At 45.1% G+C, this 19,640-nt stretch overlaps 1 protein-coding gene across 8 annotated transcripts in view; it reads left to right on the top strand.

Annotated features, from left to right (window-relative positions):
- The window catches only part of C2CD3 (C2 domain containing 3 centriole elongation regulator), a 53,155-nt gene that overhangs the window by 13,799 nt on the left and 19,716 nt on the right, over window positions 1-19,640 (top strand). For 7 of the 8 annotated variants that reach the window (XM_080375555.1, XM_080375553.1, XM_080375558.1 and 4 more), the window contains exons 14-24: window positions 705-1,172; window positions 1,912-2,063; window positions 3,282-3,525; window positions 4,693-4,876; window positions 5,676-5,856; window positions 7,475-7,647; window positions 9,072-9,192; window positions 10,418-10,686; window positions 12,248-12,337; window positions 13,243-13,863; window positions 14,740-15,057. In XM_080375555.1, coding sequence (XP_080231681.1) covers window positions 705-1,172; window positions 1,912-2,063; window positions 3,282-3,525; window positions 4,693-4,876; window positions 5,676-5,856; window positions 7,475-7,647; window positions 9,072-9,192; window positions 10,418-10,686; window positions 12,248-12,337; window positions 13,243-13,863; window positions 14,740-15,057 — 2,821 coding nt within the window. The remainder of the gene's footprint in view (window positions 1-704; window positions 1,173-1,911; window positions 2,064-3,281; window positions 3,526-4,692; window positions 4,877-5,675; window positions 5,857-7,474; window positions 7,648-9,071; window positions 9,193-10,417; window positions 10,687-12,247; window positions 12,338-13,242; window positions 13,864-14,739; window positions 15,058-19,640) is intronic. The other variant, XM_080375554.1, reaches the window with a different exon arrangement.

Raw genomic sequence — 19,640 nt, 5'->3', positions numbered from 1 at the left:
CTTTAACCTTGGTTCTGGTGTTTCTTCCATTGCTTTCACACACACATTTTCATTCATACCAATCTGACTATTTCTCTTGCAAATCTTGACAACGTGAAGAGGCAATTCAAACATAGGACAGTGTTAAAAACAAAACAAAACCCAAAAAAGCCAGTCTTGGAAACAAAAAAAGACAAATGCAGTGGAATATGTAGACCAGTGGAGAGAAAAAGGAGCCCACAGAAGGGAGAGGAGTTAGGGACAGCTAAAATCAGGAGAGAATGTAAAAGTGAAAGAGCAGTGAAAGAAAACATTTGGAGAGAAACATTTCATTTTTCATAATTTTTCTTAAGCAGCCCATGCTGTAGCAGAGTGGAGCAAATGACAATTGTGATACTTTGTCACAGTACTTTTTGCTTTGGCTGGGTAGGTGTTATATTTCAGTCAGCTTGGCAATTGGTTTTACGTTTTTCCTTTATTCAGCTGTAATTATATGGTTTTGCACTTGAGTTACTGCTGTGTTTGATAAAATCGCATGTGGTTTATTTTGCAGTGACAGTTGTAGCTTGTAACCAGCATGTGTCTAACGGTAAGCCTTCTGGGTGATGATCTAACACAGCTCTTGAACAAAATGTGCAATGCATTTACCTGAATTTATGCTGCAGTCTCTTGTCTTTGTATGAGGAACATCTTTCGATTAGCCCGCTCTGCTTTGCCCAATGCAGGTATCCTTAGAGCTTGCAGGCGACAACAAAGACTTCACCCGCACCGCTGCCAGGTCAGCTGTGGCTCTGCAGCGAGTCCCAGTTCAAGCTGTAAGAAGCCCCCGGCTGGAATTCCAGGAGCCCAACAGGAAGGACGTAAATGCAGAAAGCCCTCACTGCTTGAATCTTCACAACTACAAGGAGGCACAGAAGACAGGAGCAGCCAGCGTGAACATCGTGCAGCCACCGCGGGCTGTACCAACCCCTGTAGCCTGTAACCTGATGACGCAAATAACGGCATCTGAAGAAGATGGGTTATTACTGCATGTGCTGTTGATGGTGCCTGATGGAAAGGATTTTGTTGCTGAAGACTGTGGGCTCCACAGTTCTTGTAACGTGTATTTAAACTGCAAGCTGCTCAGCACTGAGGAGGCGACGCGATCTGCTGTCATATGGGGCACAACACAGCCTGCCTTTAATTTTTCTCAGGTAAGTCACATGTATTCCATTTAACCCTGATTGAAATGAGCTATTCCACACTGACAAACATCATTCAAAGATAAGTTACTTTTATATATGTAGGAGCTTCTCTACTTGGCTCTGTCCGGTATATTAGAAGTATTTTCAGTATTGTTTTGGCTGGATTGCACAGTTTGAAATGCAGTTCTTTTTTTTTTCTCAATTAATATAGCAGCTCAGAAGTGTGGGTTACTGTCCTAGTATGGGCCAGAGCCTTCCCCCAGCAAACAGCAAAATTTCAGGCATTTAATAGTGTTACAAGTTTGTAATTTTTTACTGGACGTTTTTCGTTGGGAATGTCAGGATGCTCAAATGCATTTGGTTTACTTTTAACAATAGCTAGTGATTTGTGAGACTTCCTAGTCTTCAGCTGAAAGAGTGAATTGTAAAAACATAGCAGAAGACATCTGAAAGTTGTCTGAAATGATTTATCTGTTTGGTAACCACGCATATAAAGATAAAAGCAATTTTCTTAAGGTAGCATATGATCTTATGTTAAAATTTACCTAAAATACATTAATTTTCCTGGCTAGCTCTTTGCCAAACCTGCCGTTATTCTGGAACTTGTTAGGCAGGTATGCATTTCATCTTTAATTTCCATTTCTAAAGAGCACAATTCTGTAAACTGGAACGATGTAGTGTTACTGGAATGCTCTATCCTTAGCAAATAGTTTCCAGTGTATTCTGAATCTGCATTAAACTCTTTCAGGTGATGCCTTTTTCATTGACTTCCAAACACCTGGAGCGGCTGAAGAACAATGTCATGATTATTGAAGCATGGAACAAGATGGGAAGCCCTGGCTGTGACAGATTGCTAGGATTAGTTAAACTTCCTTTGCATCAGTTTTACATCTCATTCAAGTAAATATCGTTGTTCCATATTTTATGGGGTTGGGAAATATCCTAACTGATGCTCAGGGAAAGACATGAGGGATGGTGTCTGGGATTTGTGTGGGAGGGTTCTTAATTATACTTGACAGCAGAAGGCATTTTTTGTCCTGCCAGCTTTCTCTGGCAGTTTGCTACACTGAGCGGTATCTGGGTAAGTTACACTGTCCTTATACAGAAATACAAGTGGACTGTAAAAAATAAAGACACCATGCTGCATCGGGTTTGGAGCCAGTTTTAAGTTGTGGTTCCATGAAGGAGTAAAACTGTAAGAGACCGAAGTAACTGTAGAGGAAGATTGAGTGTGGCTTTCCGTTGGTGATTTTCCAAGACTGTGACTGGTGGAATGATTTTGTTCCTGATCATGCTCTGCATAGATCCCATTGCTAGAGATGTTGTCAGTTTGCACAGCACAGGACACTGCTTGCAGTACTGAAAAGATCTCTTAAATACTTCATGCTTTAGTTGTTGTCTTAGTTGATGGGTCTCTCCAGAGCTCTTTGATCTTTTTGTTGAATGTTTTGGCTTCTCGTGCAGTCAAGTAATATACCTGCTTAAAACAATAAAAAAAAAATGGGAATACTGGACTGGAGAGATTCTTTCTAATGTAGAGGATTAATTGCTTTTATTTTGGTCAGACTAGTGATAGGTGGAAATCAGATGGTGCTGCAACTGACTGGGCACTACTTTGTTAATTATTAGCATGTCATTTGTATAAGTTCTTTCAGTAATCCGCTGTAGTTTGCTTGTGTATAACTTCAGTGTATTATTAGATGGTTTTACATTTCTCTGGGAGACTGTCCCTGTTCCTTCTTTTCTTCCTGCCCAAGTCCTTCCCCAAAGACCATGTAACTGCCTCATAGAAGTATAATATGGCTACAGTATATTAATAGGAATTTTGTTCCAGTTCATCACCTCGCTCACAGATCTCTAGACTGTCTTATAAGTAAGGCTACGTTAGTTTTTGGAAAGCTGTACTTTGTCATTGCTGAAAATAGCCTTTTCCATTCAGCAGCTCATGGATCTGTGCTTTGTGAAGACTAATGTAGTTGAACCAAATTTTGGAGGAATGGAGATAGATTGGTTTCTAACTGCATTGAAAGTCCCATCTAAAATGAGCTTTGTGTGATCATGTTCATATTGAGATGTCTCATTCTCATACCAGAGGTTTTTTATTTTAATCTGTTCCAGAGATCCAAAGATTTCCCACCTGCTTCTTCAGGCTCAATATCCAGTGGTTGCTGTGGACAGCTATATGCCTGTGATAGATGTTTTTACTGGCAGTAGAAGTGGAAGCCTGAGGGTCGTTCTGGCGATGGGGTCAGCTGATCAAATAGTGGCACTGCAAAGGCTAAAAAATGAAGAAGGAATGGTGCCTCCTGTCACACAGCGTCCTTCCCACTCGCTGGACCCTCCTCCTACAAAGCCTGTAACGGTATTGCTCAGTAAATTCTCACTCTTGTTGTTAGGGACATGTGAAAAGGATTTTACCAGTGGGTTCATTAACGGACCAGTGATCCCCGATCTCTTTTGATGCTGTAGCCGATTTTGTTATAAATGATCATATTCTACTGTCATGGTTTAACCCCAGCCAGCAGCTACGCCCTGCACAGCCGCTCGCTCACTCTCCCCCAGTGGGATGGGCGGGGTGGGGTGGGGGTGGGAACGGAAGGGTAAAACTGGGAAAACCCATAGATTAAGACAGTTGAATAAGTAAAGCAAAAGGTGCATGTACAAGCAAAGCAAAGCAAGGAATTCATTCACCGCTTCCCATGGGCAGGCAGGCGCTCAGCCATCCCCAGGGCAGCGGGGCTCCATCACACATGGCAACGACTTGGGAAATGAACACTGTAACTTTAAATGTCCCCCTCTTCCTTCTTCTTCCCCCAGCTTACATACTCAACCAGACATTCTGTGGTCTGGAATATCCCTTTGGCCAGTTCGGATCAGCTGTCGTGGCTGCATCCCCTCCCAGTTTCTTGTGCTCTTCCAGCCGTTTTGCTGACAGGGCCCAAGAAACTGAAAAGTCCTTGACTTGGTATTAATATTCCTTAGCAACAATTAAAAACATCAGTGTGTTATCAACGTTATTCTCAAACCAAATCCAAACCACATCACTGCACTAGCTACTAAGAAGAAAAAAAAATCTATCCCAGCTGAAACCAGGACATCTACACAGAATTATATTGTTTGTACTCTTTTCTTACTAGCTTTCTGTCACTGGCTTTGACATTATTGCTCTTTGTATTGCTCTGTATACCCACTGCTTCTATCTTCATTACAAGTTTGGTAAAAAAAGCCGCAACGTTACAGAAAATCTTAATTTTCACAGCCATATTCTGTACCATACAGGTTTTGCCCCTACCATTGAGTTGTATATGTAGGAACTTCCTTGCTTTTTATGTGCTGTGTTTTTTGGCTTTTGCAGAAAAAAAAAAAGGTGCTATCAGACTTTCAGTGTTGCTGTGAACTTTAGGAGGTAAATGGCAGATAATGGTTCTGCTCCTGTCTCAGGCTTCTTAGAATCTTATGCTCCCAGTCCTTTTGTATGCTGTTTCCTGAAGAGTCATCCTTCTCATGTGGATTCCCTTTGTTTTATCAGCAGTTAGACCAAGAAGGGGAAGAACTGGTGGAGCACGTGTTTGAGATTTGTGTGGAGAGTGTGAAAGGACTCACTCCCTTACAGTCCACCGTCTGGGGAGAGGCTGACTGCTACGTACAGTACTGTTTCCCAGTTCAAGAGGCTGGTTGCGGTGCACTGCAAGGAACTGAATTGCATGAGGATGGTTAGTTTATTTTGTAATCTGTCTTTATTTAGAGCATTGCTTTAATTAAATATTGTTTAGCAATGTTCTCTCTGCTTAAGTGAGAGGGTGCGTGTTCTTCTGAGCTTCCATGCAGCCAGTGCTTGCTTTCCCAACAAGATCTGCCTGCAACTTGTCATACTTGGGCTGCATCAGTACATTAAAGACCTGCTTTGACTGATGTAGGTGGCAAAGTTCCCAGCAAAAAAAGATACCTAGTTCTGAATCCCTTCACATGGTACCTTTTTGTTAAAGATCCTAGAGGGTTTTGCCAGCTTGCAAAGGTGCAAAAACAGATTCGCAGATTGTATACAGTTAATTTCAACAAAGGCTTTACGTACAGGAGCCTTTCAAGATGCTCTTTTTCATGCATACACCGAGAGAAGACTTGTCTGCTTTAGATCATTAGGATTATAAAGGAGTGTTAAGTAATTTTCTACAATTGCAATTATTTAAATGTTGATCTGGAGTCTTGTGCTTTGAATCACTAATATGTATTTCCTCTGAAAAAAGTGTCAGTAACATTGTACCATAGTAACTCCTGTAAACTGTGTCAGCTTCCAGCCACATTTAACAGTAGTTTTCAGCTGGTGGCTCACAGGTTGTGGGACTGTGTGAATTGCTTGTAAAAGATTTGTGAAGTGAAACTCAGAAGAGGAAGCCTTCTGGCAGGAGAATGTCACTTACTGTCCATGGGTCCTGCCTCCTGAAGGACTGCAAATAGAAAAAGGTTGAAACCTCTGCATGCAGCCATTTTTAACCAACTCTGCTTGACTTGTAGGCATCAGATTAAAGCCATTTCGCACAGCAACCACTCTGTGTGTCCCCGATCCCGTCTTTAATGATGAGCATCATCATTCTTTGTTGGTTCCTGCTGATGTCCCAGTCCAGAGGCTCCTGGTCAGTGCATATATGGCACCAGGAGAGGCTGGAGGAGGAATCCAGTTTGAAGTCTGGTGCAGGTACAGAATAACATCGTATTCTTTTTAGATGTCACAGCAATACAAATAGAGACATATCTGGTATTGAAAAATCTCTAGCTGTGGGATGGATATTTAATAATAAGTGGAAAAGTGTTGAGCTTATCAACATTGGTGATGAATCTGCATTTAAGATTCCATTTAAGACATGCGAGCCCTTTTTTCCCTTCCAAAAGTGCTAGTTACTTTTTTCTTGCTTAGAAGGTGTGTGCTCTTAGTTTGCTTTCTTCCACTTTGTTATCAGCGTAGTGATCTAAAAGCAGCGTTTAAATGCTTGGCACATCTAAATTTACTTAATAGCACCCTGGCAGTATAATTTCATTGTTTTGGGGTTGGGTTTTCTCCCTAATGCAAGTCACCAATTACAGAAAAAATACTATAAAATGTTTGTAGGTTCAATTGTGGGGGTTTTGGCGTTTGAAGCTAATTACTAGTAGTGGAAGGCCATGAAGAGATCATGAAGACAGATGGCTTTAGGAAAGCATAATTGTTATAATTGTTCATTCTGTAGTAAAACAAACCAAGCTAAAGTTCACAGTCACTTGAGAATTATTACGTGCTGGATGTGTTTACATTAATGTTGGTAATGACCAGAGCAGTTGAACTGACCAGTTGTTATTACCTGGCATTTCAAAAATGTGCTTTAGCTCAGATTTCTGAGGATAGTTATACTTGGTTTAATCTTGCCCTGGCCGCTCACTGGTAGCGGCTGGTAAATTTCGGCTGGTTTGGGTGAAAGAAGCAAATTACGGAGCTGGAAGCCTTTTAAGAATTCTGTAAACATCCTCTTACCAGTTTGTAATATTTAAAGTGGAAAAAGCTTACTGACAGATCTTTGTAATTAGACAGGAGAGCAGATACTGACCGCAGGTTCCAAATCAGTGAGTTGTTGCTATGATGCTGTCAGCATCTTGAATTATTCCTAGAGGTATATGGGGAAAAAGTAGAAACCAACAGGTGTAATATTCCAAGAAGTTGGGACTACTCTTCAGGCAGTGCTGTACCCAAGGCTCAACGGTCAATTAATGTTCAGGATTTGTCCTAAAACGGAAAGGAAAACACAAGTCATAGCGCTACCACGTTGTTCAGTTACTGCTAATGAAAATACAGCGGATGCCTTTCTCCTGATCTACCTGTTTTTCAGGAGATACAGTGCCAAAACTCGGCGTAGGATGAGTCTGAAACCAAGTAGAGCAGTTAAGAAATGGTCCAGAGGGATTTGTTACACTCACAAACTGGTACCACAAATCTGTTCTGAAAGTATTGGCAGTATTTTTTATTAATGGAAAATGGAGTGGAGAATACTTGGTGCCAGATTCTTCTCTTGTTTGTCTTTGGGATGGCAGTTTTTAGCAGTTTCTGCTAGCTGTCTTGGTAGGACTAGTGCAAAAGTATATTTGTATCATTATTTACTTCAGCACTTACTGGGCATTTTTTTCCTGTAGAAATTCATTTATTTGAGTTTATCTCTTAGCTATTGGGGTACTAGTGTTTGAAGACGCACAAGTTAAAGTTGACTTACGTGCAGTCGTGAGAGAAATGGTGATCACTGTCGTCATCAAAACAGCATGACTGATGCCGCTGCTTTTTACCTTACCAGGTATTATTACCCAAATGTCAGAGACCAGGTGGTTGCCAAAGGGACGTTGCCCTTGTCACGGCTGTGTGCCATGGCGACTATGCAGCATCGTGAAGAAATAGGGATTCAGACTTTTAACCTTCCTTTGGTCCCCCGGACTGATTGCTCAGGGGAATTTCAGCTGCGGGCTTCAGGTAAGGAAGGCTGGGGGTGTTCACGGTTGTGGGATAACACCCGGCGGGTGGGAGAGCAGCCTGGGGGCAGCAAGGCAGTGCTGGAGGGATGGAACATCAGCAAGGGGCTGCGGTCGGCCATCGGGGGGTAGGGGATGGACATCCATGCAGACACCTGGCACATCGTGACACGCGACACATTGTGACACATTGTAAACATGAAACATGCAACAGATTGTAACATGTAACACGTAACATCGCGTACACAACAACAGGATCAGAGGGAATGGCCTCAAGCCGCGCCAGGGGCGGTTTAGATTGAGGATTAGGAAAAACATCTTCCCCGAAAGGATTGTCAAGCACTGGCACAGGCTGCCCAGGGAAGCGGTGGAGTTGCCATCCCTGGAGGTATTTAAAAGGGGTGTAGCTGTGGTGCTCAGGGCCATGGGTTAGTGATGGACTTGGCAGTGCCGGGTTAATGGTTGGACTCGATCTTAAAGGTCTTTTCCAACCTAAACAATTCTGTGATTCTCTGTGTAAAAATGAGAGCCTATGTATTTCCCTCCAAGGCAAAGAAAAATATGTACTTGTGTTGGCAACGGATATAAACCCTGAGTGGTTTTCATCTCAGCTTTCATTATCACTGTACCTAGTGAAGAATGAGCGATTAGACAGACGTGAGCGGCCCTCACACCCCTAACAAGTTTTATAAAGCTATTCCCATGTGTTTTGAACGGCTTAGTTGCCAAATGAGCCACCGTCTGTGGTTCCACTTCTCATGCAAAGCAAGGAATGGGAGACCCGAAGAAGGGCTGTTTATGGGGTGTAGCCTGAGCAGAAACATCTTTCTGTTCCCTTGTGGGTCTTTCAAGTCATATAAACATCAACTCTGGGAAGGCCACTGAGGAAATCTGAGGCAGCTTCTTGGAAAAAAGGCCATACAAAAAGCTGTGGCTGGAGAGGGAATTCAGTACGCTATGGTTATTTTGTACTAAGTTAGCTTCGTGCAGCAACAGAAAATCTGTCTTTTTTGGAAGGTTTTGTCACTTGCAGTGCTATTAAAAAAAAAGGTGTTAAAATGCTGCAGTAGGATATTTTACAACTACTACGATGAACGCACACCTGAGGGCATGGCTGGGTGAAACAGCCTCTCCTAATTTTACTATGCCCTAGATTTGCTGCTGAGAGGGAGCCACTGAGATCACCCGACCTGACTGCCAGGAGGTCAGGTTCTGAAAATTTCCTTCTGTGCCTCCTGTATAAAGCTGTAACTTCAGGCTGAAGTCTAGCATCTTGCATCTCAATGGATTACCTATGGAATTCTTCTTTTGCGTTTAGTAGACTACGTTTTGTATGAAAAGGTATAACAAAGTGTTGATTATGTTGGATGTAACTGTATAAAAAACTGAGCATTTCTATTCTTTCCTTTCTCTGTTTTAATCCAGGCTTGCTTGATGTGAGTGTGAGATACCAACGGTCTGTGAAACCAGCAGCAGGAATAATGGCTCAAGCTGTTTCTCTTTTGGTACACATACACAGAGCATCTGGTTTGCAAGCAGCAGCTAGGTAAAGCTGAGTTCAAAAAGGAAGATTTTTCTCTTAAAATAGCCTTATCTGGAGACAGGCAGCAGGCTGAGCCATTAGATTAGAACAAACTGTCACTGGCCAACTTTCCATCTGCAGAGACCAAGATTCAAGCTGGGTTCTGATCAGAAGTGAACATAAGTTTATAAAGAGCACCAGTGGTTATTTTTGTCCCTTAAGCTGTAGTAGAGTGTGGTAGCATTTGTTCTGCAGAAGGATCGAGATTGTAAGGGCACATTTTTCTACATTTCCACATTTTGCTACACCAAAAGCTGTTATAAAAATTGGCTGATGTAAAATGGTATCTCTTTGGTCATTGGGTCTTGGTGTTGCTGATGCTATCTAAAAACTAGCTGAGATTTGTTTTCCGGTGTTTCGCTGTGGAAACGCTGATAAACTAGTAATTGAAACATACTCCTTTTCATCCGGAGGCTGCTCCTCTAAGTACATGCTAGCACCTGAACTTATTCCTGAACAGTTCCAATATACGATTTTGAAGAATTAAGAAGGGGCTAGAAGAGAGGGAGTGAGTTCCATAAGAGAAGGATAGCTCCTGTCATTCGAGAGCAGTGCTCACTGGCCCTTCTCAGTGTTGCTGAGCTCCTGATCCTGCTTCACTAAAGTAGACTCAGTAGGATAAGGATGGCTACTGTATGGTGCTTGGAGAAATTAAGAAAATTGAATGGCCTCAGACTCCTCATCCTTCAGGTCTGTGGGCCTGAGTTATAGTAATACTTGGGTCTGTTTTACTTGTAAGTAATTCCATCTGCTAATTTCACCTCCTTTTGCTTGTCAGGGCTAGTCTGTAAAATTGATTTGGCTTGGCATTTTGCTTCCTTCTAGAGCAGGTTCTCTGGGAAGTTATGCTACAACTTTTTCTGTAGTACGGGATATTTTTAAAGGTGCTGAGTACATTCTCAACCACTTTGATCATGACAGTGATAAGAGCACAGCCACCAGTGAGGAACCTTGTGATAGTTACTCTCACCATTTCTTATCTGTTCCTCGTATGTCCAGATGGGAAAAAAAAATGGTGAAAAATAATATGCAGCCAGAACCCACATCTGCTTTGACTTACAACATTCACTGGTTTGTCCTATTTTTCACCATAAAGGCTTGAAACCTTGATTTAATTGCGTTGGTTCCTAGATTCCTTGTGCGTCAGATTCATTGTCTTTCTTCCTTTCTTGTTACATGCTAAATGAAGAGCTGTGGGACAGAAGAACCCTTCGGTCCAGTACTATGCAGGTGTGGGAGTTAATGTTTATGTCTCTGTGAACCTCTCCTTCCTACCTGAGGCAGAGAGACGCAGCACACGAGCTGTGGCTTGTACTTTCTGCCCCGAGTTCGAGCATCATGTAGAGTTTCCTTGTAACCTCATCATTCAGAAAAGTAGTGGAGAAGCCTCTTGTCTGGGGGAACTCTTGCAGTCTGCCAGTATCATCTTCTCTGTCTACCATCGGAGCACCAGGTCAGGTAAGGAGGACAAGTGGGAATAATGACTGAACGCTGTCGCAAAATGATCCATTCCCCTTATTTTTTTAGTTTAGAAGAGAGACTGTGCGTAGAATCATAAAATGGTTTGGGTTGGAAGTGACTTCCAAAGATGGTCCAGTCCAAATCCCTGCGATGAGCAGGGCCATCTTCCACCGGATCAGGTTGGTCAGAGCACCATCCAGCCTGACCCTGAATGTTTCCAGGGACTATTCTGTGCGGCTGATAAGATGTGCAATTGCTAATAGCTAAACTGTCTTCAGAGAAGGCTTTGGGAGGTACTGTTCCCCTTGTGCAAAGAGCTGAGGCTTTTTTAGACTCCAGGTGATCGGTATCACCTCTTAAATGAAAAGATAATGCATAATAGTGCTTGACTCTTGGAGCACCCTGCCTTTGTATAAAGTCACAGAAGGGTTTGGGCTGGAAGGGACCTTCAAGACCAGCCAGTCCCACCCCCTGCCAGGGGCAGGGCCCCCTCCCCCCAGCCCAGGCTGCTCCCAGCCCCGTCCAGCCTGGCCTTGAGCCCTGCCAGGGATGGGGCACCCACAGCTGCTCTGGGCAGCCTGGGCCAGCGCCTCGCCGCCCTCACGGGGAAGGGTTTCTTCCTCATGTCCAACCTAAATCTCCCCTCTCTCAGCTTCAAGCCATTCCCCCCTGTCCCACCGCTCCCTGCCCTTGCCCAAAGCCCCTCCCCAGCTTTCCTGTCGGCCCCTCCAGGCACTGGGAGCTGCTCTAAGGTCTCCCCGGAGCCTTCTCCTCCCCAGGCTGCACAGCCCCAGCTCTCCCAGCCTGTCCCCACAGCAGAGGGGCTCCAGCCCTCTGACCAGCTCCGTGGCCTCCGACGGGCCCGCTCCGACAGGTCCGTGTCCTTCTGATGCTGAGGACCCCCGAGCTTGACGCAGCGCTGTGGGGGGGTCTCAGCAGAGGGGAGCAGAGGGGCAGAGCCCCCTCCCTTGAACGTGCTGGTCACCTGTGTGTGCGTGCCTTATTGCCTGCACTTCATGAGAGGTAATGGAGATTCAGAAAAACGATAGCTTAAAATCCTCCAACAGTCCTGTGGCAGATAGGCAGTGTTGTTTTACAACATAACCACAGGAATTATTTTATAAACAAAATTTAGCTCAATATGACATTGTTTTTAACATCTTGGGGAGGAAAGTCAGGAGAAAAGCTGTGCTGTTTGCGTAACTAATGACCAGCTCCCCACTGGTTACTTGGTGTTCATCTGTGGAAATATTCCCTGAAAGATTCTCCTCATTCAGCGGTGGTAGAGTATGTACCCTGTCCGGAATGTGCACTGGCACTGCCTACAGACAGGTTTTTGTTCACATCCCTGTTTCTCATTGATTTTGGCCTGATATATCCTGGACAATTTGTTTTGACTTTGGATCTTTTTTTTTAGGGGTTAAAAATATTTTCAGTATGACGGCTGAGCTATTTGCTGTTGAGGCAATACATTTTTCTTTCGAAGGCGATACTGTCTCAATCACTTCTAAATCTTGTGTTCCAGTTTGGTGTATTTACGAAATTATTTCTTTTCCAGCCGCTGACAAATTGGCAGCTCGGACATCAAGAGACTGTCTTCTTGGGACAGTCACAATTCCAACCAGAGACCTGCTGAGAAGAAGATCAGGTAGTGCAGCAGTGTTACGCTGCTGACATTCTGTGTAAATGCTATTGTAATTCCTTAAAACAATTTTCATTCACGTTTCAGGGGTTTTGTGCAGTGTCTGAAAGAACTTTGGTCTAAAAAACAAAAATTCCATATGTCTTCATTAAAAATCCTGTATTAGAAATCTCATATAAAGGCTGTGGTTTGAAGATCCGTTTTCAGGGTGTACGATGTATGGTAGATGAATGAATATCCTGAAGCTACTATGAAGAAATTTAACTCCATCCCAGCTAAAACCAGCATACTTCTTTAGTATTTTATTCAGTGCTGTTTATTTTCTAGCTTAAGATGGAAAGTCCAAGAGCTGTAGTGCTCAGTGGAGGACCAACGATTGCTTTTGAGATCTCAAAGCTGGAAACAAAGGCTTAGATAAGTTAGAAAGCAGTAGGATTACCTTTTTCTTTAAACTAAACATAAAATACCTCCTCTAGCTAGTGTTAGTTTATGATGATGATGTCTTGTAATAATGATGTTTTCATTGTGGTCTTAGTTATTTCTGCTTTAGTTTCAGTAGAGTTCTCATTTTCTCCAACATGCAATTTTCATTTTACGTTTAATGGGGAGAGATGAGCAAAGACATGAGAAAGCCTGATTTTGTAATTGGAGATTCATGGGGTATAGTTTCATTGTAGAATGAGTATTGTTAATGAAATGGAAACTAAAATGCCTTTGGGATCAGAACTACTGCCAAAGTTTTCTGAGGTGTAACAGTTTGCTGCTTTTAGAAATGATTTGACAAATTCCCCTTTCACAAGAAATAAACACTTCAAGTACTGGTCCTTGACTAATGACCAGAGAGCGGAAAATTCTTTACTGCCATTTTTCAAAAGGTAAGACAAGGCTAATTATGATCTCTTCTCCTGAAGGTATTTCAGGCTGGTACCCAGTTACCCTATCTGAAGATTTAATGCCTTCACACTGCACAAACATCATGCAGACCATTGTGGGAGGGCTGGAACTTTCTATTACCTTTGCTCATCAGGATGACCGAGAGCGTGTTTTGGAGGCGGCTAAGCTTTTAGGATGGAATGGTGAGGAGACCCATGAAGACAGTGTGGATGACAGTGACGAATGGGAGCAGAGTGACAGTCCAGTGACTGTGACCGTCTCAACCCCGAGAGTATGGCTGCCAGTCCACTGTGTGCTGCTTGCAGGCCAGACGCACCTACATGAAAGCACTTACTGCTACCTCAGGTATAAGCTATATGATCAGGAAGCCACGTGGACTTTGCTTAGGAGGCCAAAATTGAGTGACGACGCAAAGGGTGTTACGGTGAACTTTAAGAAACCAAACAAAGTGACTCTCAGAAGGAGCCAAGGACTGCTTTGGTTCTTCAGAGAGGAGAAATTAGAAATCCAGGTGTGGTGGACATATGGTAAAGAAAATGATGTGGGAAGACCACTTGATACAGATCGCCTTATTGGATCTGCCTACGTTGACCTTGCAGCATTAGCAGAGAAGTCAAGGACAACACTAAGTGTTAGCGGTAAGTTCCAAAAGGGCATTGTCATATTTCATCCCTCTTTATTGATGTTTTAGTTTGCTTACCTCTCTAGTCACTTTAAGCAAAATGTTTACAGTTTTGTTTTGTCCAGGGTGCAGCACGCTGTCAGCTCCCCCTTTCACTGAAGGTAAACAAGGTTAAAATGCTTGATTCTCTGAATTCAAAACTTAGCAAGTTTAAATGGGTGAAAAACTGGGATAATGATCAGTAATAGGGAGAGCAGTTAGCGTATGTGGATTGCTGAAGAATGTTTCTTCAGAACTATGGATTGGGCACCGTTATAGAGTAAGAAACAGTAAGAATGTCTGTCAAGGAGGCTGAATGCCTGCAGTCAAAGCAAATGACTAAGCACTGAGAAGGTCGTGGGAACTTCTGCTTTGTTAGGTTACTTAGGCTTCTGTCATCTATTTAGGCTTCTGTCATCCATCAGCCACCAGCTTGCAGGAAGATTTGTGGACAGGTCATTGGCTTTTCTTTTGAGTATGCTTAGGGAAGGGAGAAGAAAAAAGAGTTAAAATAAGTTTTTATGCTGTGTGTATGTTGTATTCTCGGTGTATGTAAGATGATGCAGAGGCACTATTTCCAGGGCTCTCAGGCAGTTGATGTGCTTTAAGATAGTAGTCTGAGCTACCAGTGGGAAAATGAAGGTGTACCCAATTTGGGGAAGTGGTCACTGGTTTTAACCTTTACAAGCTGATGTTTCAGGGTGATGCTTTGCATAGAAATTACACTGAAAATCCAGATTCATTGTGCTGGTCTGATATGAGATCTCTACTGTAATGACCTGGATCAGCTGTTTTCCAAGCTTCTAGTTTTTCTTTGGCTTGGTGAGCTGGTTGGTTGTGAATTCTCTTGCAGGGGTTTATCCATTGTTCAGATGCAATGCTGCAAACCTAGCAGGAGCTGCTGTACGGGTTCACATCGTCCTTTCTTCCACTTCTGCTGCTCTGTCCAGCAGACTTCACTGTGCTGAGGAATACAGCAACAGTGAAGATGAAGGTGCAGAGAACACCCCTGATCTGAGCCAACAAGTCTTTGAAAATCAGAGTCAGAAAGTGGATATCATAAGTTCAGAAGTCACCAATGCCAAACCACAAGAGGACAACATGGTATTTCTGGAAAATACGGTTGCTGTCAATATCCTTGTGGAAAGAGCAATGCATCTAAGTTTAAAAGGTAATACCCTCACCCCCTTTTTTTTTCTTTCCTTCCTCCCCCCCCGCCCCCGGGATCTGTTCAGAACAGCTACTGCATTGAGAATTCAAAAACAAATCCTTAAACTTTGGAACAGTGAATGCATGTGATGGGTTTTGAACTTGGCTTCAAAGTGTTGCAGCCCCGAGAGCATTGCATTGTTGCATAACTACAGGGGAAGCATGAGGTTCAACTATTCAGCCTATCTCTATTAATAAAATCCAAAATATAAGTAATATAATGTTCACTGTTACAGATGACAGCTGAATTCTGAAGTTAAGCATTATCTGAATAGCTTAACCCCAAGACACTCATATCTCAAAGACTCTTGCAAATTTGCATTTTTAGCATATAATCAATTTGTAAAGCTGGCTTACTCGTGCTATCTGGCGACTGCCAGACACAGCAGTGAGGAAGGGCAGTGTAAGGTCGGAGCGGTCTGAGCTCACCCAGGCTTGACACACTGCTTCCTGCTCTGTAGAGTGGGAATTACAGTTGGGTGCCTAATCACTATGCTGAGGCTCACCAAAGAATTGCTCTTTGCTTTGAAATTTATGCTAAGCATATTAAAATACTCCTTCCTAGCCAGTGATGTTTGGTTCTTGATGTGCAGCAATGTAACACGCGTGGTGAATTTGCAGGTTTTTGGAGCCTTTTGTTTTTCCCTCGAGTTACAGTCTGTAAATGAATCTCTTGGTTAAAGATGAGTTAAACCCTTTAAAATACATCAGGTGCTCTGCCCTTCACCTTGGGCACCTCTAGTGCTGCATGGCTTGATTGCTTTGTGTTTGCTCAGTACTTGGAGTGATCCGATCTTGTTTGGGCCATTGCATGCTACCTAAATACAACTAGGAATAAGGAGCTGAGCCTAGGTGAGTTTATTGGAAATGTCTCTGTAATGATCAGCTGTTTCACAGTCCGTGTGATATGCCAGATATCACAGTGATAGGCTGGACAGGAACACTCAGCATTTTATGGTGTGATGACACAACTAAGAGTCAAACATAAGCCATGATTTAAGTGTAAGTAATTCTTCTACATACTGAGCCCCACAGATGGCTTTTTTATAATGATTCTATAATCTTCTGGAATTCATAGTCTTTGGAAAACTGATGCGGCGTTGTTAATGCAAAATTTTTGCTGGGATAAGGGAGAATTCTTTTGATGATGTATGCTATTGCAGTGTTTCCATCTTCAAACAACTTACCATTTTAGGGGATTCTTAGAAGTAACTAAACTGAGAAGCAACTCGTACACTGAAACAAATGCTATATAAGCTGGTTTTGAGAAGAATTTTCATTCTTCATTGCAACAATTTCATTATCATGTTACAGATAAAAAGGCTGGAACACTTTTCCAGTCCGTATGTTATGGATGATAAACTTCCTGCAAGTTTGGAAGACTTACTTAAGAGATACAATTTTCAGAAGCTGAGTAAAGATACAAAATGTTTCACCAAGCCTTTTCATATTTCTCACGGTCTAAAATCAATTTTCCTGTTTTCTTCATCGTCCAAATAATATGAAGAAAGAAATAGCTTGAATTTCATAACATTGAAAAGGCATGAAATTAATTCTATAAAAATGAAGTTCTACAAAATGCAGTAGTTCAGGCCAACAGGTCTCTTCTCTAACTTAACTCTGGTTTGAGCACTGTTTTGAACAATATTAGAACAGAATTTTCCATGCGTCTTTTAGGGGCTGAAGTCACTTTAATCTGCAGTTGCTAACCTCATCCTGGCGTGCTTTTCATCTTTTTCTGTACAGTTCTTACATCCCCATGGAGTAGACGTCTTCATTTTTTTTTCTCTGTGTTGGTCTTTTTTTAAAATCAAGCCTCACCACTAGCACACAGCTGCTGGATTGGCAGGCACAGAGCCTATGATTCTCTCCCCACAGAGCCGCTACAAAAGAGAAGCGTGGGGTGCAAGCTTCTCCATGGACCTGGCTGGGATGTCGGTCTGTAGGTCTTCCCTTTATAAAAGGAAGATCATCCCTAGCAAAAGGGAAGGAGTTTCCCTTCCCACTCCTGGCTTCTCTGCCAGGGTGCTCCTTACAGAGGCTTCTGTGCTATGGACAACTGTCCTTTCAGAATAATATAAACAGCATCTTTCGAGAAAACCTGCAGCCACATGGCAGCTTCTGTTTTACCACCTGCTTCCTGAACTGTCAGATCACACACCTCAGTTCCTCCTCTCACCTCATCCTTCAAATAATGCTTTTATAAAGCAGAAGAAAACTAATATTTCTAAGTGTGAATTCTTTGCAGAATTCAGGCATTGGGAGTTGCTAGGCTAAATCAGGCTCTATAAGACTCCTTTGATTATGGCTGAGCTTTCTTATTAGAGCCAACAATTCTATTAAAGGCTTTTCTTTTCCTAGAAGAAAAGCAAGCTAACACTTGAGAAATGCTGATTTTGCCTTCGGCTGCAAAGACTGATTTTAGGTCTGCCTTTACATGCAGGAGATGGAGAGCTAGTGTGGTGGGCTGACCCAGGCTGGACGTGAGGTGCCCACCAAAGCTGCTCCATCTCCCCTCCTCAGCTGGGCAGGGGAGAGAAAATGCAGCAAAAGGCTCGTGGGTCGAGACGAGGACGGGGACATCGCTCAGCAATTACCATTGTGGGCAAAACAGACTCAGCTTGGGGAAATTAATTTATTACCAACTGAATCAGAGCAGGATAACGAGAAATAAACCCAAATCTTCAAAACACCTCCCCCCACCCCTCCCTTCTTCCCGGGCTCAACTTCACTCCCAACTTCTCTGCCTCCTCCCCGCCAGCGGCGCAGGGGGACGGGGAACGGGGGCTGCGCTCAGTCCATCACACGCTGTCTCTGCCGCTCCTTCCTCCGCAGGGGAAGGGTCCTCACACTCTTCCTCTCTCCAGCGGGGTCCCTCCCACGGGAGACAGTCCTCCATGCACTGCCCCAGCGTGGGTCCCTCCGGTGTAGAATCCTCCCCGGGCTGCGGGTGGGGGTCTGCTCCCCCGGGGGCTCCAGCAGGGGCTGGGGGCACAGCCTGCCTGGCCGGGGGCTCCAGCAGGGGCTGGGGGCACAGCCTGCCTGGCCGGGGGCTCCATGGGCTGGGGGCACAGCCTGCCTGGCCGGGGGCTCCATGGGCTGGGGGCACAGCCTGCCTGGCCGGGGGCTCCATGGGCTGGGGGCACAGCCTGCCTGGCCGGGGGCTCCAGCAGGGGCTGGGGGCACAGCCTGCCTGGCCGGGGGCTCCAGCAGGGGCTGGGGGCACAGCCTGCCTGGCCGGGGGCTCCAGCAGGGGCTGGGGGCACAGCCTGCCTGGCCGGGGGCTCCAGCAGGGGCTGGGGGCACAGCCTGCCTGGCCGGGGGCTCCAGCACGGGCTGGGGGCACAGCCTGCCTGGCCGGGGGCTCCAGCACGGGCTGGGGGCACAGCCTGCCTGGCCGGGGGCTCCAGCACGGGCTGGGGGCACAGCCTGCCTGGCCGGGGGCTCCATGGGCTGGGGGCACAGCCTGCCTGGCCGGGGGCTCCAGCACGGGCTGGGGGCACAGCCTGCCTGGCCGGGGGCTCCATGGGCTGGGGGCACAGCCTGCCTGGCCGGGGGCTCCAGCAGGGGCTGGGGGCACAGCCTGCCTGGCCGGGGGCTCCATGGGCTGGGGGCACAGCCTGCCTGGCCGGGGGCTCCATGGGCTGGGGGCACAGCCTGCCTGGCCGGGGGCTCCATGGGCTGGGGGCACAGCCTGCCTGGCCGGGGGGGTCCATGGGCTGGGGGCACAGCCTGCCTGGCCGGGGGCTCCATGGGCTGGGGGCACAGCCTGCCTGGCCAGGGGCTCCAGCACGGGCTGCCGGGAATCTCTGCTCCGGCGCCTGGAGCCCCCCCTGCCCCTCCTGCCCTGGGGGGGCTGCAGGGCTCTGCCTCTCACAGTCTCACCCCTCTCTCCAGCTCAGTCGCTGTTCCCCTGGGTTCCCCCTCTCCGAAATCCTTTATCCCAGCGGCGCTGCCACCGGCGCTGCTGGGCCTGGCTTTGGCCAGCGGCGGGTCCGGCTGGGAGCCGGTGGCACTGGCTCCACTGGGCAGGGGGGCAGCTGCCGGCACCTTCTCACAGAAGCCACCCGCTGCCAAAGCCTGGCCACGCAAACCCAGTATAGCTAGTCTGGACAGGTCTTGCTCATTTCTTGAAGCTGAGCTCACGCTGAGCATGTCTGTTTGAATTGTCGCAGCTACAGTCTTGCCAAACTGCAAAGAGTTTTGTGGGGCATGTTTTAACTGAAGTCATTGTGGATGCTGTAAAACAAATCTTGTTCTCCAGCAAATCCTCATGCTCGAGGCATAAATGAGCAGCAACTCAGTAAGCTACTATAAATCGGTCACATTTGGTCATATTTTTACAGAGACTTAAGGAGAAAAGAGAATTATTTTTAGTTAAATCAGATTCATACTCATCAGTTTTGATCATTCTGGTCAGCAGAGTCTTGGAAATATCCAAAGCCGCAAGTTGAGTCTTTGAAAAGCAGAAAGGAGGAAACAGTTTTGTAAGAACTGAATGACAGTTGTTTGTGAAGTCTGATCGTGTTTCCCCTTGGCTAGGGC

This window comes from Falco punctatus, assembly GCF_963210335.1.
Source record: "Falco punctatus genome assembly, chromosome: 2".
In the NCBI taxonomy this organism is placed as follows: Eukaryota; Metazoa; Chordata; class Aves; order Falconiformes; family Falconidae; genus Falco; species Falco punctatus.
This window is presented reverse-complemented; position numbering and strand designations above follow the sequence as displayed.